This window comes from Lipotes vexillifer, unplaced genomic scaffold (assembly GCF_000442215.2).
Source record: "Lipotes vexillifer unplaced genomic scaffold, Lipotes_vexillifer_v1.1 scaffold1049, whole genome shotgun sequence".
NCBI lineage: Eukaryota > Metazoa > Chordata > Mammalia > Artiodactyla > Lipotidae > Lipotes > Lipotes vexillifer.
Genome location: NW_006799027.1, coordinates 2,337,398 through 2,361,410, shown reverse-complemented (window position 1 = coordinate 2,361,410; position 24,013 = coordinate 2,337,398). Strand labels below are relative to the sequence as shown.

General features: G+C 38.0%; 2 protein-coding genes across 9 annotated transcripts in view; one reads left to right on the top strand and one right to left on the bottom strand.

Moving 5' to 3' along the window:
* ABI1 (abl interactor 1) overlaps positions 1-14,268 on the top strand; it is a 27,375-nt gene extending 13,107 nt beyond the window's left edge. The window contains exons 6-9 of one of the 7 annotated variants that reach the window (XM_007471370.1): positions 2,406-2,579; positions 5,807-5,893; positions 9,623-9,808; positions 12,430-14,268. In XM_007471370.1, the coding sequence (XP_007471432.1) occupies positions 2,406-2,579; positions 5,807-5,893; positions 9,623-9,808; positions 12,430-12,605 (623 nt within the window). In that variant the 3' untranslated portion in view covers positions 12,606-14,268. Of the gene's footprint in view, positions 1-2,402; positions 2,580-5,806; positions 5,894-9,622; positions 9,809-12,429 lie in introns of all 7 variants that reach the window. The other 6 variants (XM_007471371.1, XM_007471369.1, XM_007471373.1 and 3 more) reach the window with 6 other exon arrangements.
* A 99-nt stretch (positions 14,269-14,367) lies between these two features.
* PDSS1 (decaprenyl diphosphate synthase subunit 1) overlaps positions 14,368-24,013 on the bottom strand; it is a 46,871-nt gene continuing 37,225 nt past the window's right edge. The window contains exons 8-11 of one of the 2 annotated variants that reach the window (XM_007471367.1): positions 23,702-23,782; positions 23,485-23,598; positions 17,587-17,667; positions 14,368-14,816 (exon numbers count right to left, since the gene is read on the bottom strand). In XM_007471367.1, coding sequence (XP_007471429.1) covers positions 14,676-14,816; positions 17,587-17,667; positions 23,485-23,598; positions 23,702-23,782 — 417 coding nt within the window. In that variant the 3' untranslated portion in view covers positions 14,368-14,675. The remainder of the gene's footprint in view (positions 14,817-17,586; positions 17,668-23,484; positions 23,599-23,701; positions 23,783-24,013) is intronic. The other variant, XM_007471368.1, reaches the window with a different exon arrangement.

Genomic DNA, 24,013 nt, shown 5'->3' with positions numbered 1-24,013 from the left:
GCAGGAATACATAATCAATACAGAATCATTCCATTATGAAAGTTTATAAATTTGCAAGATCTCTATGTGTACTGTTTAAGGTTATAATTATCTATGATTTTTAAAAAACTGCATACAGTGAGTCCCCTACATACGAACGAGTTCCGTTCTGAGAGCGCGTTCATTAAGTCCAATTTGTTCCTAAGTCCAACAAAGTTAGCCTAGGTATCAACTAACACAATTGGCTATGTAGTACCGTACTGTAATAGGTTTATAACACTTTTCACACAGATAATACATAACAAACACAAAAAATAAAACATTTTTAATCTTACAGTACAGTACCTTGAAAAGTACAGTAGTACCAGCTATACCAATGCTGCTTTTACACTTGCTTCCGGACATCCTGGGCTTGAAATAAAGGTACTGTACTACTGTACTCCATACAGTGCTGTACAGTAAAGTATACAGAAGCACAACCACTTGTAGAGGATGCACGCACGTGACAATGTACGTCAGACACGTGAACTAACTTTAAGTGATTGGACACGCAAATGCATGTTCGCATCTTTTGAAAGTTCGCAACTTGAAGGTTTGTGAGTAGGGGACTTACTGTATAGTGAAGAGAGAGAATGTTTAACATATGTTTTGGAGTTTGGGGTTCAGAAGGGGCAAACAGAAGCTTCAGTGATACTGGTAATATTCTAGTTCTTGGAGCTGAGTATTTATTTTTCCTTAAAAAATATATGTAATATATATAAAAATATAAATAATATTTATGTAAACAAATTATATATAACCACTATAAATAATTATATATATTAGTATATGTAACCATATGTATAATTTATATATAGCATGCATGATTATGTATATATCAATCATACACCCTTTGGTATTATTTATTTCATAATTTTATTTTAATAAAATTCTAAAATAGACATAGTTTGGAACTGCTATTAAATAGCTTTATTTTGGTTTTAAATCACCAAGACAAATAACCTGGATTTTATACAGTTTTTATATAAGTCAAAAGAAATATAGAAATCATTTTATTGAGATTTCTATTAAAAATGGTTAAAGGGTTACTTCTTAGCTCTTTGGAAAACTTACCTGTCCAGAGTTACTCATTCATGAAGGCATTTGAATAGACTCTTATTTATAAAGTGTGTTTCTGTTTAGAAATTGAGCATGTGGATGATTTAAATAGTGACTGCCTATGGCTTGGGAGCTCCAAAATGTTGAATATTAGCACTTCTTTTAATGAACAACCTCTGCTGTATGGTTTTTTTCTAATAATTTATATGACCTCTAGGAGAGGTTAAATTGGATGACTGAATGAAAGGAAACCAGGATGTTGTCTTTTTATTTACTCAGTCATGGTTAGATGTTTGGGAGGATAATGTTAATCCTGAAGTTACCTTTGGAAGGTATAGTTAACTTTAGAGGCTTTGAACTTTATATTAACCTTTAAAATTTTAAACTTCTGAAATGTTGGTAAAGACATTGAATAAAATTTTAAGTATTGTTAATACTTTAGTTAGTTTAGATATGCATGATAATATAAAAAAAAAAAATGTGCTTTGGATGTAGTATGGAAAAAAAGCCCTCCAAGGATATGGGAAAAGATAATGGATTTTCTACACAAAGCTGCCTTAAAATGTCCATGTTTTACAGAGTCCAAAATTTTTTTCAGCTTTATCAGTTACAGAAATGTAAGTGATAGGGCAAAGTGTGTAATTCTTAAAAGCTGGGAGATGTACAACGAATCTGACATTATATATAAGTGCTTTGAAACTAGAAATTGTACTTCTCTTAAAAATGATTCTACTATAATATGTATTGGTAATAACTGCTAATACATTAAACATTCAAATAAATATAGTAGTACCTGTGGAAAATATGCTTAACTGTTTACATTTTATAATTTAAGCCGGGTTTGGCTGGATAGATTCTTATACTGTGCTGAAGATTTGGCAATGGAAAGGAGAAGTTTGTAAACCAGATATTAAGACATTCACATCTAAAAACTGATGCTTTCCACCTCAGACTATCATTTGGTACTTATTTTCTTGGAGAGACACAGTTGACATATAAAAGCTGTATGTTTTAAAATGTTACAGAAAAAAATTTATACATTTTATTAGCAAAATACCATTTGGTATTATGCTAAATTAAAAGGCTTAAGAATATTACTTATTTACTTTTGCACTTTCCACACAGTATCTGTTTTTCCTTCTTTTTGTAACTTCAGAGATAGAGCTGTTTGTGTTTTATCTTTACTTTTCTCTTTATTTTGTGCTGTGGGCTTTAAAAAGTAATAAACATTTCTTGCTGGTAGTCTCCTTCTCTTTGTTCTGCCATCGGAGGTGACGTGCAATGCTCAAGTTCTTTGTTGGTTGCCTTTGACTAATGCTTTTCAGCAGCCCCGGGCTCAGCTCCTGGTTCCCAGTATGGCACAATGACCAGGCAGATTTCTCGACACAACTCTACCACTTCCTCGACATCTTCTGGTGGATACAGACGGACTCCCTCTGTGACGGCTCAGTTTTCTGCTCAGCCTCATGTTAATGGAGGTCCACTTTATTCTCAGAATTCAAGTAAGCTTGTGCTTTGCAGGTGTAACGGCAGCAGTGGAGCTCCTTTTGAAGGAAATTATTTTAAATTGTTATTCTTGCCAGTGATAGACAACAATTGAAACCGTGCTATTTCATGTTTATTTTTGTTTTAAGAAGTTAAACCTTGGGGACTTCCCTGGCTGTCCAGTGGTTAGGACTCTGCACTTCCACTGCAGGGGGCGCGGGTTTGAGCCCAGGTTGGGGAACTAAGATCCCGTATGCTGCATGATGCAGCCAAAAAAAAAAAAAAGTTAGACCTTGAAGCATATCATTTTAAGAATAATTGCTTATCCCTTTTTAAAAAATTCAGGCTTACTGAGTATACTCGTATATTAAAATTTAACTGATGAAGTTTTTACTACTGTAAGTAAAACTAGAGAAGAAAACCACTGAAATTAATTAAGCTGAATATATTTTTATTGGCATGTTTGATACAGTTCAATAACAGTAAACTTAAAAACATTGTGACAGTTTTTCTTTACAATAATATAATGAAATTGCTGGCTATCACTTTTAAGCTTGTTAACCTATACTGAAATGAGTTCCAAACCATTAAAAACCATTTGTGATGCCTGCTTATTCTGTCTCTAATAATTGTAACAGTGGGGAGGACTTTGTTTTGATTTTTTTCTGTTCACCTCAAATTGCACATCTCAACACTAACTGCAATCAGTGTTTAAAGGCTGATAAGATTAGAAAATAGCTTTGGCATAAAATGTGAGAAAGTTCAAATTGCTTAGGGTAGTCATTAATTCCACTTTCCATATCAAAATGCTCAGTCCAACCAGGAGGAATCTGAAATGAGCCAGTTCAGTATTTGTTACTGGCTTGAAGCTGTGATCACCAGGCATAGAGTGAAACACTTCCCCATGTGGCTTTTGTAGGCTGTGTGTTATGTTATATTATTTTACCTAAAAAACACTGAATACTCCATATTTACATGGAAAGTTGGTTTTAAGCTCTTTTCATTTATGATGCATGTTTTGAACAAGTGTTTTAAAGTAGAGCTAAGGAGAAAGTTCTGTTATTTATTTTTTTGGTTAAACTTTAAAGACTAATTGTTATAAACAAAAAAAGTCCTAAGAATTGAAAACCACTTTAGCAGAAATATCACAACTCACAGATAATCCCAAAATTTATACAACCCTTTTCCAGACTAAAATTTTCATCCAAGCTACTAAGAAACTTTACCAGTTAGAATTTTACCTCACATTTCCCCTGGTCTCCTTTTAGTAATGAAAAGTAGCTGGCGGCTGAGAATTCCATAGTTAATCTGATTATTAGTCTCACTAGTTTCATGAACTTTTAATTTTTTTTCATATTCTGCATTTTTAGATCCCATCTTTGTGTTCATTATTTTTTTCATCGCTTAGTTTACTCCGCAAATAGGGTTTCTGGTGACTCTTCACCTGATACATGTTTGTGTAGTTCTGTTTTAACAGTACTTGGGTGGGTTGCTTATCCTCAAACAAGACATTTTCATTACTGAATGTCTGTATTTTTGGACATCATAAAGCAAATTTGGCCTCAAATTTTAAATATATTACTGTGTGTTGTCAAATTAATTATCCTTCAACCTGAGTTATTGTTGGTGTTGTAGTAGTAGTAGTATGTAAATGTTTTTAGTGTTTTGATGTGCATATTCCCCTTCTGTCTAAATGTGGTGATAATGATTAGTATTGTCACAACATAGCCTCTTTTTCTTTATGTACTAACCAGCATGGCTCATTACTAAGGGTTGTTTCTAAAAAAATTTTTTAGGTTTGTGGGAGTTTTTTTTTTTTTAAGTTAAAAAGCTATAATGTTTTATTTATTAAAAGTATATATATGTATATACTGGAACAAGTGTGTGTGTGTATATACACACACACACACATACACACTTGTTCCAGTATATACATACTTGTGTATACTTCTATGTACAGAGTATCAGAATGAACCAGGACTAATTTCATAGTGAATTGAATGTTATTTTTAGCCATACAATGAATATTAATGCACATATACTGCTTTAAGTTGTTGCTTATTTGTACACTGAACATCTTTCATATTTTTATGCTTACCAAACTGAATTTGTAGATTGGATTAATTGAAACAATCTTTCAATTAAATGATCCTTGGGAGCCAATCAGTTGTTTTTCCCTGTCAGTTTAGTGTCACTTCTTGGTGACTACCAGTAAACTGAATTTTGTGATTCACTCCTATTGACTTTTTCTAAGCAATCTTTGGCCATTACTGTCTTGTTAAAATAAGACAGGGTGGTAAATATATGAATATTTACTTTTAGATAGTTTTAATTTTTAATACATTTGCTGTCCACATGAGCATTTGCTGTCAGTTTCCTATAAATTATGTGTTCTCCAGAAAGAAGACAGAGTACGTTTCCAGCTACCCAGTGATTCTTTAGAAATTACTTTAATACAAGTAATTGCATATTTTACCTTATTGTTAGATTAGGTTTCCTTTTTCAGAATAGTGATGAAAGGAAGAAGGTCACTTGAAATATTCCATGAAATTCAGTGAACAATTAACATGGTATATGGAGCACTCTTATGCCCTAGTAAATTTAAGAGTGATGTCTTTAAAAATAAAACTGTCAACTTAAAAAGTAATAATAACCTTGTTTTACAAACAAGGGTTTTTCCTAGAGAGCTGTGTGTAAATTTGTTTTTAAAGAAAACCTGTAATTAATGCATTTATTTATACATGGAATAAACAGCTATCCTGTAACATATTCGTTTTGTTTATTTAGGTTCTTACTTACAACATTACCCTAAAGCTAGACATACCTGTTAGGTTAGAGAGATAAGGCGAAGACACAACATCCTGGAAACCTTTATTGGTGTTTCACTTTAGCTGTTTTTTTAAAAAAAGTCTTTCCTTAGAATTCAAAAATTTCATTGCGTGAAAGTGATGGTAAATTTAAATCTTACCCAAACAATATAACATTAGGATTAAAGCAAATGTATTTGTTTTTTAATAAAATTAACCAGCTGGCTAAACACAACTCAGCTTTAGGTTTGCTCCTGGGAAATGAACTTGAAGAAGGTTCTGCAGGTTTTTGTTTTGTTTTTTGTTTTTTTGTTGTTTCATTTGCAGACTGTTCTTTGCATACTTATGTTTGTGGTCTTTGTAACTGACTTCTGCTTTTTGTTTGTTTCCTTTTCTTTATCTGTTTTACTTCCCCCATTCTGTGTTGTTGCTGCCAGTTTCTATTGCTCCACCCCCTCCCCCTATGCCTCAGTTGACTCCACAGATACCTCTCACAGGCTTCGTGGCCAGGGTGCAGGAAAACAGTAAGTTTGGAAAAACCGAGCTATCCAAGAGTAGAGGCTGTCTCCTTATAGCATGCATGGCTGATGAGTCATCATTTTCCTTACTTTTATTGAGAAGCTAATCTTATCTTGAAAAGGGGTGCAGATATGTTATTGAAACTGAAGAGCACGATCTTCAGTTTCTCCTCTGTGTGCATGATTACTGACTCAGATGACTTTCAAAACTGCAGTTTCCTTATGTATTTACATGCTCTAAAACATGAAATCTGATCTTTGCAGATTCTTAAGGAAAGAGTAATCAAACCCCAAAATTCAAATTGTGTGGAAACTACTAGCTTTCAATAGTTATTAGGGGAACTGAGTTCTCATCAAGATGTATAGGTAGTTACACTGTGAGATTAAATTTATCATGCAGTTGGGACGGGTGTTTTGTTTTGTTTTTCATTGTTTTTGTTTTCCTCCTTTGGTTACAAAACATTTTTGGAGAAAACTTTGTAGCCTCAGGTTTTTATACGTAAATCGTTTTGAACCTATATTAAGATTTGTTGTTAGGATAAAAATGAATCTGCAAGAATAAGTAAATTACATCCATGCTCTCCGTTAAGAGTGATAATCAGTGTAGAGTCCTCTTCATGTTTTGGCTATGTGCGGGCCCATGGATGATTTCTGAACATGCAAATCTGTCACCTTTCTTAGGTCTTCTCTGAAGGTCAGGTTTACTGACTTCTGGGAATTCTTTTGAATATATGGATTTAATTAGGATAGAGTCATTTTTATATTACTACCTGAGTACTTTGACATTCTGGGAGATATATAATCCTAATTACATGATCATAGTGAGTGTTATTTGGCAAAATGAAAAATACCCCTATTACTGAATTGTATTATGCCAAAATAGCTGTGGAGATTAAGATGGTAAGGTGGTCCAGTACTAATTCACTTCATTTGGGATCACCACCATGCAAATAAATCTCAGAATGGTTTGAACATATGTGTAACTCATATGACCAGCCCATCCTCCAGGAGAAAACATTGTGGCAAATTCCACTGTGCAGCTTTTGCTGACCCTATTGTGTTATTCTCCACATTTCCTCCCTTCCTCCAGTCAAGTATTTGTTTATTCAGTGTTATGTCCTAGGCTCTGGGAGGAATACACAGTCTAAGACAAAGTCCCTACCTTTAAGAAATTGGTGATTTAATGGGCTTTTAAAACAGTTTCAAAATGTTGAAACTTCTGAGCATAAACCAACCTTATCGTTTACATTTGGTTGGAAACTCTAATGTGTTTAAACATGTAAAAATAAGTGAATCTTCCTTTTAAAAATAAGTGAACAAAGGTAAATCGCTGGTCCTTAATGCTCTAAGAGTTTAAAAATTAAGTCTGCAAGAGTTTAAAAACTAAGCCAATTCAACTTTTGAAGTGCCTTAGAGCCAAGAATTTTTAGGACATATTTTAAAATGGCCATAATAAACATCCATTTAGTGAGTCCAAAGCTCATTGATTAGGTTTTTGGTAATAACCCCTTTTTTATAGAAATTCAGTGTTAACGTACATGCATGGTCTTGCTAAAGAGGCCCACGGTACTAGTTTAGTTCTTTTTCCCAAACATATGAACTTGAGTCAGTAATTCTCCTTGTGCTGCAGAATGCCCAACTTTATTTGGCATCTGTTTTCTTTGAAAGCATGTTAGGAAGATTGTTGATAAATTGTGTATCAATATCTTAAATGTTTTATGAATTACAGATTTTCTGTGTTCGTTCTTCATAAACGTTCACTTATGGCACTCAAATTGGTGATAATGAATGCACGTAGCAGTTAACCTATTAATAAATGTGTTTCAGTTTAAGACATGAGCCTCTAAAAAAAAGCAGTGTGTTTACATCTGTTTATGATTAACATCTGAAAGCGTTTGAACAATCATGCGTGGTGCTAGACAGAGTGTTATGCACAGAGAATTAGACTGACTGGACTCTTGCCCCAGTGTATGTAATTTGAAGATAAGCCAGTGTAGATTAACAGCAGTTGGACATAGTAAACTAGTAAATTATGTATAAATCAAGAGTAAATGTACTTTAAGAATTCAGGCAAACATATATAACTTATACATTAAGCCATATTAAGGACATGAGCTATGGCTCTTTAATGTCAGAATGGATTCACATGCATTTTCTTCTCCTCAATAATATTTGCAAGTTTTATGGAGAAGGGATGGGCAGAAATAAAATGAATCCTACCATTTGGAGGAAAAATAAATTGTACACCTGTTTGAGAGCTATCCGAATGAGCATCAGCACACAGGATTGGTTTCCTAATAGTCTTTTTCATCCCCCAACAGGATAAAATAGAAATCACAGAATTAAATTGGTTATCAAGTAGGGCTATTATCTGCTTATGTTTTAAATATGGATTCCTTGGTTATATTCTCAGCGCATTATTCCAAATAGGGTGTAGAAAACTTTAAGACTATATTACAAATAGATGATGACCATTTTCTTTGATCACATAAATAGCCCCAGAAATCGGCATTTGAATTAGTATGTTGGTATTCTGAATTTCTCCACTGCAGATATTATATAATTCCTGTATCAATTTATATCAGAGCATTTTCATATGTCTTTAACTTTTAAAGAAATTTGTCAATTAGAAACTTAAGAATTAGTTGTGCTCCAGCTCTGAATTCCTTAATATTGGGAGCATTTGTTACCTGGTATCATATATTTCATTGAACACAGTTCTAGCCTGACATTTTCCTGTTTCACTACTGTTTACACCTTTGATTATTTAAATCACACACATACACATTCCACAACCATCTAGAATTTGAGGTATGAGTCATTTTTATTGTTTTGCATGATTTGAGTTCCTTTCTTTCTTTCTTTTTTTAAACATCTTCCTGCAGTACTTTATTTTTAAAATCTTTATTGTGGATGTATTCTTAGAAAATTGGATCTTTAGGATCTAGTCTTTCCCTCATCCCATTCTTAGTTTTACTAGCAATAATGTAAAAATCTTAGCTTGCTTTCTACATTTAAGAAGTTGATTATCTTAAAAAAAAAGTTGATTATGAATACAAACATTTTTGAAAATATTCAGTGAGTTTTTTTTACTAGCTTGGAATTCTTTAATTTTAAATTTATCTTCCCTTGTTAAAATTTAAATAAAATAATAGAAAAACGTACACATAGAAGCAGACCTAATACCACCAGCTTTTTTTTTTTCTTCCTCCAAAAAAACAAAAAATAAACACGTATCCACCCACTGGAGACTTATTTCTTTGGAACTAAAGGTAACTAAAAGCCAAAATCAGGGACATGAATGTGCACAATAAATGATTATCAAACCATTAATGTTATTCATAACGTTTACTATAGTCCAGATGACAAATGTGATGTAAGGCTTATTTAGGGAGATATGCTAACTAAAGGGTGACATTTGTTCTGATCTGAGCCTTGGAATAAGGGAAGTTCTTTATTCCTGTAGTCTTATAAACAGACAGATTGTCTCCTAACCTCTGCATTCGTTAATTTGTAGAACTTCCTAATACCCTTAATTTTTTAGCTCATTTTATTATTGCAAAATTATTCTTAAAAGTAGTAGAAGCTTTAACACACCAAGCTTTTATTTCTAATCATTGCATGTTTTATTATAGTGCATGCTGTATACGAATTAGAGCTTTCTTCAATTCTGTTAACTTACGAGTTTCTGTCTAGTCTGATTTCTGATTCAAATTCAGTATCTGGATGTTTTAGTTGCTGATAGTCCGACCCCACCACCTCCTCCTCCACCAGATGACATTCCCATGTTTGACGACTCTCCACCGCCGCCACCGCCGCCACCAGTGGACTATGAAGATGAGGAGGCCGCAGTAGTCCAGTACAACGATCCATATGCAGATGGGGATCCTGCTTGGGCCCCCAAAAATTACATCGAGAAAGGTAGGTTACAGTCATCGTTGAACTGCTGTAGAGGGTAAGAGCTACTAAGTATAGTATTTTAGAGCCATAAAGAACACCAAGTCCAGCGTTTCTCCACCTTGAGAACAGCTTTACCAGCCAAGATGATTTAGTTCCTGTACATTCCCAATATAAAGTGAGGATTCTTTATTTTCTCTTTATTTTTTAATTAGAGTATAGTTGATTTACAATGTGGTGGTGGTGTTAGTTTCAGGTGTACAGCAGAGTGATTTGATAGCTGTATATATTGCAAAATGAAATAGTTTAAACTTGCCAGCCATTCAGTCTTGTCACAACTACTCAACCCCACTGTTGTAGCATAGAAGCCGTCGTGGGGACTTGCCCGGCCGCCCAGTGGTTAGGACTCGGCGCTTTCACCGCTGAGGGTCCCATTCAGTCCCTGGTTGGGGAACTGAGGTCCCATAAGCCACGCAGTGCAGCCAAACAAAAAGGAAAAAGCAGTCGTAGCACACAAGTGAACGGGCACGGCTGTGCCCCGGCAAAATTTCACGGACAAACAGAGGCACCGGCTTGGATTTGGCCATGGGCCACTGCTTGCAGACTCCTGGTCTAAACCAGAGAGTTTTAGTATTTAGTAGGGTATTTAGTAGGGTTAGAGTCCAAGCCTTCAATAGTCACCTTTGTAAATCACAAGATGACTAAAACCTGGTTTAATAGGAGTTCAGTTGAATATGTTAACCCAGCAGTATGACATGACTGTTCCAGAAGTCAGATTCTTAGGGTACATTAGCTGAACTTCAACCTAATATGTACAAACCTGATAATATTCACTTATATTAGACCAGTATTATGTTTAATTTTGAGTACCATATTTCAGGATCTTGCAAACAAGAATGCCTTCAGAGGAGGATATTCAGGAGGCTGAAATATCTAGAAAGTACATCTATAAAAAGAAACAGCTGAAAGCACTGTTTTTAAGTTGAGGAAAAAGATTTCAGAGGGACTAGACAGCTATTTTCAAATTTTTATCATGTAGATAGATGTAGATAAGAATATTAGATTTCTATTTCCAAAGAACCCTACGGTAAGTACATACAGAAGGGAGAGTTTAGATCTTTATGTGGAGTTAGGGTCCTGGAGACAGAATGGACATTGAATGGTTAAATACTCAGCAGTGAGAGTTATTAAATGAGAGAATATATGCACTGGGGGAGGGGAAGTTAGGTGGGACTAGGTTTCATTTACAGAGGGGATTTGGAAAATAGAAACAATTAATTTGACACAGTGTTTTTATCAGCTCTTTGTACAAGTAGAACTAAGAACCCGAGGAAATAATATTTTCATTTTGCTGAATGACTTTGAGGGTATCAGGTGTTGTCATGATCAGTTTAAAAGTCATCTATACCACTCAAAATGTGACTCTGAATACAAAGAAAATGTTTCTCCCTAGCAGTCACTCGGTTTTCTTGGGTGGTTATTTAGCCAAAATATCAGGATAATAATTTAACATTATTTATTCTGTATGTTTTGGTGTTTTTAAGACTGGTATGTTAAGTGAGCTTGTGATCACAATACTGTGATTCTGCTACAGGATTAAAATGGAGAATGGACTTGTTGAATTTACTTCATATACTGTTTTGTAAAGGGGAAAAAAGATTGCCTGTTTCAGTTTAGCAAATGATGCTGTGGATCAGTACTTCACGTCTCTTCCTTATTATAATTCACTGGTTCAGGATAATTATGGGGCAAAGCCACCTTTCTTAAGGGAAAAATGAGTTCTAGAAGATCTTAAATGTCTTAAAAACACTCTATTTTAAGAAAAACACTACCTGAGGTAAGTTAATGAAAAAAAATTTGTATGACATACTGTTTCACATATACTAGAAAATTACATATTTCAGAATTATGTTGTAAAGACAGAGGAAGGAATAATTAAATTCATAAACCAATAGTTTGGAAAGCTGGTAGTTGTTTGATGCCTTTCCTTTCCACAACACTGTTTGCAAAGGAAGTGGATATTTTGAACTCAGCATAATCACAGAATTGCCAAATGGTTCTCTAAGTCTTAATTAATGAGTCTTTACTCACCTATTTCCCCTTTAAAAATAGAAATTCTTGTTGACCTTTAAGGGGGGTGTGTGTGTGTGTGTATGTATATTTAAATCTAGGTACAGCCCCATAAACTACGTGAATATTCTCCTGCGATGGGCAGGATATTTACCTCCCAGTATATGTATATTTTTAAATTAGATGGTTGTTACCTGGTTTACTGATTGGCTATGCAGCTTTGCTCACTAGTTATTTTGAAAAATGGTGCTTTGCATGTGGTTGGCACTTAGTAGATATTTGAACGAATGAATTGAAACATCTAATAAATCCTAAAATTCAGAGATCTTTCCTACATAGGTTGGTAGAAACTCTTGACTTCTCTAATTTAGTTGTCAGTTTGGCCCGAAGATCAAGCTAGTGATTTAGTAGCCATGGTTGGCTACTTGACCTACCTGGATATATAGATTTAGGAATTAAGACTTTTCATTAAAATAGTTGGGTTGGCTATACTGTTAATTGGCATTACATTTTAAAATTCGATTAAATGTTGGATATAGTGCACTGACATGGTATTTCAACTCTTTTCTCCATAGTTGTGGCAATATATGATTATACAAAAGACAAGGATGATGAGCTATCATTTATGGAGGGTGCAATCATCTATGTAATAAAGAAGAACGATGATGGCTGGTATGAAGGAGTCTGCAATCGAGTGACTGGTCTGTTCCCTGGGAACTATGTTGAATCGATCATGCACTATACTGATTAAATTTTTGCTTTTGAAGTAGGTTCTTATTATCACTCAGTCATACTGTGGGACTATTACGATTAACAGGATTGTCTTTAAATGTTTTAAAATGTGCCCGTATGTTCAGGACATGCTGTTTTATTGGTATAATTGAATGTCTACCTGTAAGCATAAATCTGAGGCAGTTGGTGTATTGCTAAACAGCAATCTATACAAGAGGCTGTCTGTCACTGATTGTGCTTATATACTTACTTACACATTGTTAACTTCATGACCAGCCTAAATATTCTGGGGGTGTGGGGTATAATATTTCACAAATCATGACTCAGATTGTGCCATTACATGTTTCAGTGCAGCATGGTTTCTAACGCTCTGTCAGACTAATATTAAAATCAGAAAACTTAAATGCTGGTGCTGGTCATACTTTTTGTTTAGACTCTCTCATTCTTGAAATATACTGTTTGTTTAAAGCATGCATACAAATTTATGTATTGAAATATACTTAACAAAATCCAAGATGCTTCCAATTTGTGTAATACTTACTTGGAGTACTCGTACTTAGGTCTCTTGAAATGAATTGAGTCTCTAAGATCTCCATGTGAAACAAAGACAATTGGGTTACCTGTAGTCTTGTCATTTGTACCGAAGTTTTTTAATGAGTGAATTTGCATTATAAATTTTGTCCATTCATAAATACGTAAGTGAACCAAAGGTTTTTGTCCTTTCCTTCACTGGTTTGCTTTAAAAAAAAAATAAAAGATACTGAATTATGGTTCTATTTTCTCAATATATTAACTTGGAAAAAAAATTTTAGCCTTCTCTCAACCTATCCCAACAGCAGTGGCTGATTTTTGTAGAATTTAAAATCTGAGATGGTTATTTACAAGTCAGTCTACTGAATTCCTTTTCTAGAGTAACTTTTTCAAAGCTAAGAAAATGTGTCGAAGTGCACATGCTGTAGGTAAAATTCTTAAGGATTGCTCTATCAGTCAGTCCTTTGGTTTTCCAGTGGACTGTGATATACTGGTTCAATGAAAGGAAATAATTATCTTTTACATATTTTTTTGGTAGAAGTGGATGCGATTGATTTTTGAATATGCACTATTTAACCCATTACCTGGCACTAGCAACATAAAAAGATTTTAAAAATAAAATAATTGGGGAAAAAAGGTGCACCATGTATTAATCATTGAACAGGGATATACCTGACCAACAGATTTGTATTATCTTTTGACATAACTGAAATGCAACACGTGCACTTTGTGTGTCTCCTCTTAACTTAAGGGAGGGTTAGAGGGATGTTTTCTCTTCTTATCGTGTGTATAATTCCATACTGCCTAGGATATTAAAGTAGAGCACTCAGTTGTGGGTTTCTGTGTATTGAGGATTTGTTTGGATTTCAAATTACTGTTAGGTACTGGGCATTACAGATAACAGCATAGTAAATGGTAAGACTAGTGCAAAACGTTTATTTCTGAAAATTAAAGACCATTATTGTTACCAAATCAATGTGACTGTTGAATATGCATTTTGCCTTTGTTAATTTTAAACATGATTTCAGTATCACTATTGATCAGTTACCTTCTTCAGCTTTTAGAGTGGACTGTTCTCTTAATTTTGTATATAACCTGTTGTCTAAATTTTATGTACAGTCTTTTATAATAAACCATTCTCCTATATGAAATTTTGGATACTGTTAAAATCTAACTAATGTGGATTGAAATGTAGACTTCACAGTTTTATGATCTTTACTCCTATGGTGAAACAAGATAAACCATTTGAATTTTAACATTGATTATTTATTTGTGTAATGGCTTCACATGTGGATATTAACCGTGTAAACAATACCACATCTAACCATCAAGTACCGCGATTAGAGTTTACAAGACTAGAATGACAGATTCAGATGGTTTAATTACATTTAAAAAGTTTTCTGAAAAACTTTGCCAATAAAAAAAAGTCCCATTAATAAGGTGGAAATGATTTTTTTAAATGATTTTTTGGTTACCTGCACATGAAGCAAAGTATACTCCACAAAATTCTTTAGGCACAGTCTGGTAAAATAGCTGCCAGGAATAACAGAAAGAGTTGTCATTTATCTCTTGTGAGCACAATTTCTGAAAGTTGTATGAGGGCGTCTCTTTCTGGGGATGGTCGAAGTTTACTGATCTCTCTCACTGCTTCACGGCAGTACCGCTGGGCGAGGTAGGTTGTCTGCTGCACACCATCGCTCTGCGGGACACGGGACAAAATACAACAGAACAGATGCATGTCACCCACTGGGGTCAGCTCTTAAAATTCCTGCTATATGAATTAAAACATACTTTTGAGATCCGGTAGTGAAGAGCCGAACTGTGTTTCAAATGTTGTCTCTCCAACTCAGAGCTTCCTCCGCCCACTTCCTTTAGGGCCCCTTTCTTAGACGGAAGCACGTTTTTATTCTATTAGCATGCCAAGCAGTGAACTCATTAATATCAAGTAACCTTCTGTTTCCCCCTATTTTTCATTTAAGCATTAGAGTTTTTAAAAAGTTCTACATATATTAAAATCTATACAGTAAAATTCCAAGTGAAAGTTAACACACATACATGATAAATAAAAGTACAGAAGAGCTTACGATGAAAAGCAACAGTTCCCTTCTTCCAAAGGCACCAGTTTTATCTGTTGGTTTTAATGTTTCAATTCGTAATTTTAGTTGTTATCTATTGCCTTTCTGCTAAGAAAGACAAGGATTTAGCCCACCCATACTGTCTCCTAATTTGACCACTGCCTGCTGTCTTTAGTTCTAATACAGATTACTGTTGTCACATCATGTGGCATCGACTTCTGGCTTCATCTTTAAGATGAGGACACCAGTGCTCCTTCTCTTTCCTCTGTCTTTACACTAGAGACTTGCATTCCATTCTGTACCCATGTTTTTATGTTGGTTCTTTCTTTCTAAAAGCTAAACACTAATAAAATAATTACATTTACTATTTCCATTATGTCAAAATATTTACTGCAGAATCTAGACATGTACTGTGATTTTATTTCCTTCTCCATGGTTCCCTCTGTCATTCAAAACAGAATATTTGTAGCATCATGGTTGAGAGACCTCTGGTTTTCTGAACCAAGTTACACAAAATATGACTCAAAATACGACACGTTTTAGTGTGCTTCGCCTTACTGTACGGAAGCTCACTTCTGAATATAATTGCCTCCTTCTCTTCGTTACTTAGACTGACTGCTTTGTAGCTCTGCCGTACAGCTGCCATCACAGGATGACTTTTCATTGAACTCTGGTTCATTCCACTGGTTTCAGTACCCATGTCTTTCTCTTTTTGGTGTTTCCACGGTTCTGTTGCACATCAGCAAATAACTTACCCAGAATCTGTGTACTGGAAGTCAACTTTTGCGTTCTCTGTATGACAGTGACATTGGCCTTCCTACTTAGTGGATGGTTTACTGGATACAGATTCTAGGTTGAAAGCGTTTCCTCATTTGGACGGCCTTGCTCACTGCCCTCTAGAGTCCAGGGTTTCGCTGCACCCTGAGCCAGTACTGAACTTTTCCTTTTGTAGGTGACCACCTTTTTTTCTGATTTTTGTTTTTCGAGTCTCTTCCTGAAATATTTGTCGCATGATTGTACTGATCCTGTTAAGAGCCTTTCGCATTTTCTTCTACTGCTGTTTTCATTTTGAAGACTTCCTCAATGTCACATTCCAATACTTCTTCGGAGTTGGCTTTTCACATTCATTTAAAATTTCTTAGAGCTCGTTCTTTATTCACTGTTTTTTAGAAAATATTATCCTGTTCTTGTTTCATGAATGCAGTATTTTTGAATCCCCCTATTATTTTTCCTGAGTCTGTTTAACTTGGTCTCACTCTTTCATTCAGTGAGCTTTAATCAACTATTTAGCAATCCTACTAAATAAACCCGACTTGTCCATTCATATTTAGTGAGGGAATAGGGGCTAGGAGCCCTGCGGCTGAACAGGCAGCTGGAGTTCACAGGTCTTTGGAACATTCCTGTGGACTTGTTGCCTAAATGCACTTCTGCCCAGGCTTGCTGGAACTTCAGCGTGTGGTATAAGAGCCACAGTTAATTTCCCTCTTTTCAGTCCCACTTCTCACTTTAGCCATCAGTAACATCATTATTTCTGAAGCCATGACCACTCCCAGGTATACTGCCTTCTTTATCAGCTCCCGCTGCCCTCACACTGAGTTTTTAATAGTACAGCCAAACTACCCTCTCAAAAGGTGGTAGCCATAGCACATTATGATTAACCATATAGAGAGTTAAGGGGTTTTGCTTTGTGGAAATTTAAAAAATCTGAAAGGTAATTACTTGGAATTCTTTCAAGTATTTGACTAACGACAGATCTCAGACTACGACTGCTTACTAAAAATTGCTCACTCTCTCTCATTCATGAGACCTATTGGCCCCAAACAGCTCATTCACAAAATACAGTGATCCAAACTGAAAATGTGCAAAAAGATCTGGCTTCCACAGAAAAGTTCTGAGGATATGTGGTGCTATATCTGAAATAAGCTTATAGCCCCTGAAGGTTAAAGTTTAATTTGCTATGTTGGTTTAAAATTTTTTCAAAGGTACCGTTTCTTTATTCGCACATTTACTGCAGTTATGTAGGATGGACGAGAAAAGCCCAGTTTCCTAAGGCTCGGACAGGAGGGGAGTCTGGTGACGGGAGGGCAGCAGAGCTGCTGTGGTGGACGCGGGGGAGACTGGCTGCAAACCAATAGGCCTTACCCCTGACTGCACGTGGGAACCCCTTAGAGCTTCCCCAAAATGTTAGCGTCCAAGCCCCACCCAAGGCCAATTACATTAGAATGGGAAGACTTCTAGAAGAAAAATGCATAATATAACTTTTTCCTTCTCAGTTTTTGCCAAATCAAGAATTGATCAAACTTGGTCTGTGTCAAAAATTCGTGACGTTATTTGTTTAAAGAACTGTTCTGCCACACTGTACCTGCTGTTGCCTTCTTTTTGAAATCCTCTCACCTGTAATACATATTGTCTCGCTCTGTCCACATCTCCTGGTGAACTGAACCGTCTCATTATCATAGCATTCATTTCTGGGAACTAACCAGAAAGAAAGAAAATCTATTTAATGCTCTTGGAAGAAATCAAATGTTCAAACACTAGTAGGTAAAAACAGGTAAAAAGATCCGCAAAAGTGAGTAAATGTTTAAGTGATGGGGGCGGGGGAGCAGTAAATAGCGATTAAAAGCAGCAGAGCTAAGAGGACGCCCGTTTCCGGGTCCAGGGACGAGCTGGTGCACAAGAGGGGCAGCCGCTGATCCATGTTCCCTTCACTGTTCTGTTGTATCCCTGATCCAGGGCCGAGTCAGAGAGGAGGCGCAAGCGTTCACCTCTAAAATCTCCTTACTGGCTTCTCTTATGGCTCTCAGCTTTAGGGGCCTACCGGGCCTCTCCCCCGAGGTTTCTAATTAAGTAGCACTGGGGCCCGAGTGTGCACTTCTAACATGTCCCCAGATGCTTCTGGTCCTGCTGGTCTCTGCTGACAAATTAGAACCACTGGCCTAAGAAGGTGGACAATCTGCTTTTAGTTTGAAACTGAGTGACAACCGAAGGCTACTGAGGTCTTTGAGCAGAGGGAATCACAGGCAGAGCTCCGCGAGGCGGCCCGTGGAGGGGACAAGGGCAGCGTGGCTCGACACCACCGGCCCTGGAGTCATGTGACCCTGCGTCATAGTTTGAAAAACTTCAGTCATTTCTAATATGCAGCCAAGGTTGAGAACCATCGAATTAGAGACAGAGGTAGAAGCAGCAGCCGGGTTACTGGAGTAAATTCTAAAGACCAGTGGTAAGCTGATGGCAATAAGAGGAAAATAGAAGACAGGTACAAGACGCATTGAAGACAAAATCTATACTCTACAGTACTTGGCAGCAAGGTAGGAGAACTGTCACCATGATCGGACTTGGGAAGCCAGGACACCAAACCACTTCACTGTCTAGCCTTGAGCTCTAGTCCTGGTGCTGCCACAGCTGAGCCCCTCAGCCTGCTCATCTGTGTTAGGAAGGGGCTGAGCTACCTGATCAGAAATCTCTTAGTTCTACCAGCTTACGGGTCCATGAAATAAGAGGTTAAGAGGGGTCTGGTTCTGGCTGCGGCAGTGTTCACAGCAGCTGCCAGCGCTTCCCTGGCAGTGAGCCCGAGGGATGAAAGCAATTGTGGTCCTATAGCCACCGCCTCGGTATTAGTAATCCTAGAAGGAAAAATAGGGCAGAGAGAGAAAAGTCTCAACTAGATGATGGCAAATGAGGAATTAAGAATGTTCCTTTCAGAGCAAAGTACGTGTCCAAACAAAGCAGAGGCTGCTAGTAACATCCTTATGAAATTTACAGAGCCGGCAACTGGTCAGTTCTTAAAACCAGTAATTAGTTTTAGGTACTGGCCTTTTAAGAATAAAAACTGAAGTTTCATAGGAAACAAATCAGGAAAGCTCAAATCAGTTTTACTGGTCAAAAGTCAAATCAAGTAGGCATTGGTCTTAGTTTCTTAATACCACATTTCAAAATTGGATTTCTATAAGGCTGTATGTATATCCTCAAAGCTAATGTGATACTGTCCTGGGCATCTGGTAAAATTACCATTTTTAGGGTAGGTGAGCTTTTTCTGCAGCACCAACAACAATGGTAAAATGTGCTGACTGGGTGGTTTCTGATTCCTTTTACTATAAAAAGCACTGAGAAAGCAAAATTTGAAAAAAAACAATTTTTTTCCTTCATTGAGTGTGACTACATCCTTCCTTTGACACATGTAGTGTGTACAATCTTAATGTGCAAATATCAATACCAAACTCTTCCCTGAGGCACTCCCCTGTCCCCAGAATGTGTGAGAAGAAATGAGAAACGTTAACAGGCAGGAGAACACAGGCCTGCCCGTAGATGTGCTGAGAAATAAAGTTCCTGTTGGCCTAGGCTCTGATTTTACGAGTAGGAAAATCACCCGTGGATGAATCAGAGTCCAACTGTGAAATCTGTCCTTAAACTCACAACAAAGGCAATCAGTAAACTGTAGTGAGCTTGTTACTCAAGCAGAACTTGGGTGACTCTAAGGCCCCAACAGTCACAGCGAGCAGAAGCCCGTGCAGCTGGTGCGGGGCTGGTGCTGGTGACAGCAGTGGAAGCATGACTACAGGCTGACATTTAGATCTGCTGACTGATCGCAGAAGGAAGGAGAGAGCTTTAAAAGGGTATCTGGGAACTAATGGAATCTCACCAAAAAAAAGAAAACACTTCCATTTGGTTTCTGAAGATCTTGAAATCCAGTCTGTATTCTTTAAAGGTTTACTTTAACATAAGGTTTTTGTTTTTATAGACAGTATGTGTACACATATACTTGGAAGGACAGTCATCTCTGGGACCTCCCAGCAATCCAGAAGCTTTTCTTAAATACCCTGTTGTCAAGAAACCCCTTCAGAGAGAGGTCAAAAACAGTGAATTCCAGACAGAGTTTCTATCAACAAACTCCAATTTCAAGACAACCCAGCCTGCTAAATGAAAGAGGGAAAGTGGTTTCCCAAGGTTGCCTGTCTTGGTCCAGTGAAACTCCATGTTCATAAGCAGAAAAGCTCAAAGACTAATTTATCTAATCTGCAAATGAAACTCACCTACCTATGGAGAAAGATGACAGACATCTTGCCACTACTCCACTAAACGGGCAGGTTAAGGACAAATACTGAAGGCCGACACTGAGACTCCTCTGAAGTGTCGTCAGTGCCTTTTCAGTGCGGGATCAGCCAGTCCTCTGCTCTGGGCGGCCTCCCAGGGTTCAGGCCCATGGGGCACTTGCGCTGATCGCCACGAGCAGAGGCAGTAACACTGCAGCCTGTGGTGAAACGACACTGGTCTTTGAAGACATGGAGTGTTTAATTGCCTGTTGTGCTGTTTACCAGAGGTTTCATTCTGGCCAAGTTTTGAGCATCACTTTCTTACTTGTAGAAGGCACATAATACCTACTACAAAAAGAAGTTGTGAGATCAGAGTTAACAAACAAAAGAATCCTTTGCAAATTATAAAAACAATGCATTTTCATTAAATGGAGATATGGCACGTTCTCATGCTATTTTGGGGACTTGTTTTACCTCAATCAATCTTAGCTCCAGAATCTTGACAAATTTCTGACCAAGAACCTAATTTTTGACAGTATAATCTGCTGTAGAGCCTAAACTTGATGTTATAGTTGAAAAGAACTTAGACGCATCTGCCCTAACTTTTGGCCCATGTGCCGTGAGACAGAACAATCAGTCTGCTTAGGAAACAAGTCCTGTCCAGAGCCGCGTCCTGCTCGGCCTCATTTCTAAGGCTGCACGTCCCTACTGCCTTCTGGACAGACAGGAAAAGCGCTGTCTGGTGAGGGTGAGTATGTGCCTTGTGATGCTGGGATTTCCCAGTGATACACACAGAACTGTGGTTTGGGACACTGGAAGCTTTTGTTTGTTCCTTTTCCTTGCCTTTTTAAACCATCATTTTTTAATCTCTTGTACATAACTGACAAGTCCATCTGTAGGAGCAGTCCATTCCCCCGACTTTGCCCCTCCGTATCTGAACACAGAATTAGTCATACTCTTTTGTGTAGAGAAAAGCAAATGCATTTCTTTTGAAATATGTTCGTAGTGAAACACAATCAGAAGAGGCAAACATTCTCAGTCATCTTAAAATTGAAGCAGGACTCAGCTGTTAACTTAGTATCACAGGGCTCATGACAATTATTTATACTTGTAAAGATTTCTATCAGCACAGCCCCCAAGGCTTTTTAGTAGATGCAGCCTTCTTCAGGGAAAGGTGCCTTCCTCAGGCATCCTGATAACCCCAGGGCTGCAGCAGCTCAGTGCAGCCGGCCCAGCTTGTTTTCCTTATTCACATTTCCTCACCAGGGCCTGGGGAACAGACTCATGTCTGCAGCTATGCACGCGGCAGCCTGCGCCTTGTCTTCCGAATCTGAGGATGCCTTACATTTACGTGGCTCGTGAATCCTCTGCTTTTTTTGTGGGTTAATGGTAAAAAAAAAAAAAAAAAAAAAAAATGTCCCTTACTCATGCTTTAATGCACACAAAGGGATTTGACAGATTTTTGCCACAACACGGCACACGTATGAAATACTCTTCTTGAGTTCTGGGTGGGCGAGTCAGTCTGTGTGGGAGAAAGGAGCCGCTCCTAGCAGCCCTTGCACTTCTCCACATTCCACAAGAAACCTGGTCTGGTTATGGTAAAAAAAAAAAAAAAAAAAAAAAAAATGTCCCTTACTCATGCTTTAATGCACACAAAGGGATTTGACAGATTTTTGCCACAACACGGCACACGTATGAAATACTCTTCTTGAGTTCTGGGTGGGCGAGTCAGTCTGTGTGGGAGAAAGGAGCCGCTCCTAGCAGCCCTTGCACTTCTCACCTCTGCCTCAATGTCCTGAGAGGCTGCCCAGAGCCTGGTCACCAGCACCTCCATTCCCTGCCCTCATTCCTGGGTTGACTGCTGTCCGTTACTGGGCCGCCCAAGGTAAGCGGCCCAGCCCCCAAGCATCAGCCTCCTCTGAGGGTCACCCTGTTTATGGCTCTACTAGATAGTGACTAAAAGATGACCTCTCCTTTCTTGCACCAGCAACTGATCTAAAGCAAGGTTTCTGTAATTTCAAAATGGAATCATAGAGGTCTGTAGAAGACATGATTTATTTTTGTAAATTTTGAGAAAGAATAGAGGCAAAATCTTCAGAAGACTCAAAGTTACAAAATTTTAGATCAAAGAGCTAATTTCTGATTTCATGGCATGGCAATGACCATTTTACTGCTTTGCTCAATAACATTAAATACTACTAAGATGAAAATCTATTAAAAAGCTGTCCAAATACCAGCTATCAAAGAGCATCCGGCACAGCCAGAAGCAGCGTGGCCAGGGGCCAAAGCAGGTTCTGGAAACGTCTGCCTTGCAAGTCACCACAGCATCTCTGAAGCTTCTCCTCAGCTTTTCATCCATATTAAGGAGAATATAAAGGTAGCTTAACTTACTTCCTTAATTGACAGCCCCTCAACCTGGAGAAAGGAGGAATTATGTGGTTCTAGTGCATTCCACTGACTTCTTGACATTTTTGAGGCAATGGCTGAGGCTCTCTGAGAGCAGCAAACAGTCCCATTAAACTTCTAGAACTGGAGAATTTCTCATGCTTGGAGGCCTTCCTATGCCTGTTTAAGGGGCTCTGAGGCACAGCCAAAGTCCAGCCCTATCATCAAGATGTAGACACCATCCGCCTTGTCAGTGCCCAGAACACACGGAAAGAGTCACAATGCTTCCTTACACGCACACAGTGCTTAAGTTACATAGTATCTGCATGAACATCATCTCACTTAATCCTCACAATGACCTTGGGAGGAAGGCTGTCATCTTCTCAATGTTACAGATAAGGAAACGGACAGAGTTTAGACGTGGAATGACTCGCCTGGACACCTCAGTCCTGGAACTAGGATCAAATCTAGAGCTGTGGTCTCTTAGAAATGCTTTCCATCTCCTCATCTAACCTTCCCATCAGCCATGCCTGGAAGGTCCTGGTCCTGCAGGGCTTCTCAGCAATGTGTCCAAGGGAGTTCACAAAACCTACCTGCTAGGACTTCCCTGGTGGCACAGTGGTTAGGAATCTGCCTGCCAATGTAGGGGACACAGGTTCAAGCCCTGGTCCAGGAAGATCTCACATGCCGCGGAGCAACTAAGCCCGTGAGCCACAACTACTGAAGCCCACGTGCCTAGAGCCCATGCTCCTCAACAAGAGAAGTCACCACAATGAGAAGCCCCTGCACCACAACAAAGAGTAGCCCTCCCTCGCCGCAACTAGAGAAAGCCTGTGCACACGGCAACGAAAACCCAATGCAGCCCAAAAAAACCTACCTGCTGACAAGCAAATAAGACGGGACCGGTGGCTAACCCGAGCTTCAGGTCGGCTGAGGTCGGCTTGCCCATCCGGTCAGAACACGAGGTGAAGTCCAGGACATCATCTATTAGCTGGAAAGGGAGAAAGGGCTGTCACAAGCACCACCATACCAGTGTCCCCGCCACCCTGCCAGCTGGACCAACAGGCCGCACTCTTACAAAGCAGCGGACCAACCTGAAAAGCGAGTCCCACGTTTTTTCCGTATTGATAGGCAATTTCATGTACCACTGGGTCAGGGCATCCCAGGACAGAGACCTGAAACAGAGGATCCTGAGATAGGCCGCTGGCAGGGCAGCAGCCCTGGAGGGGGAGTCATGCCTCCTTCCTCTTAGAAAAGAGGCAGTGAGGCTGGATTATGTGCAGTCAGGAGAGACTGCTATCAGGAGACCAAACACGTACAAAGTACCTGTGTTTCAAACGTTTGTAATGAAAGGATTTCAGCCTCAGATTGTTTTCTTGAACTTTAAGAAAACTCCCCCCCCCCCC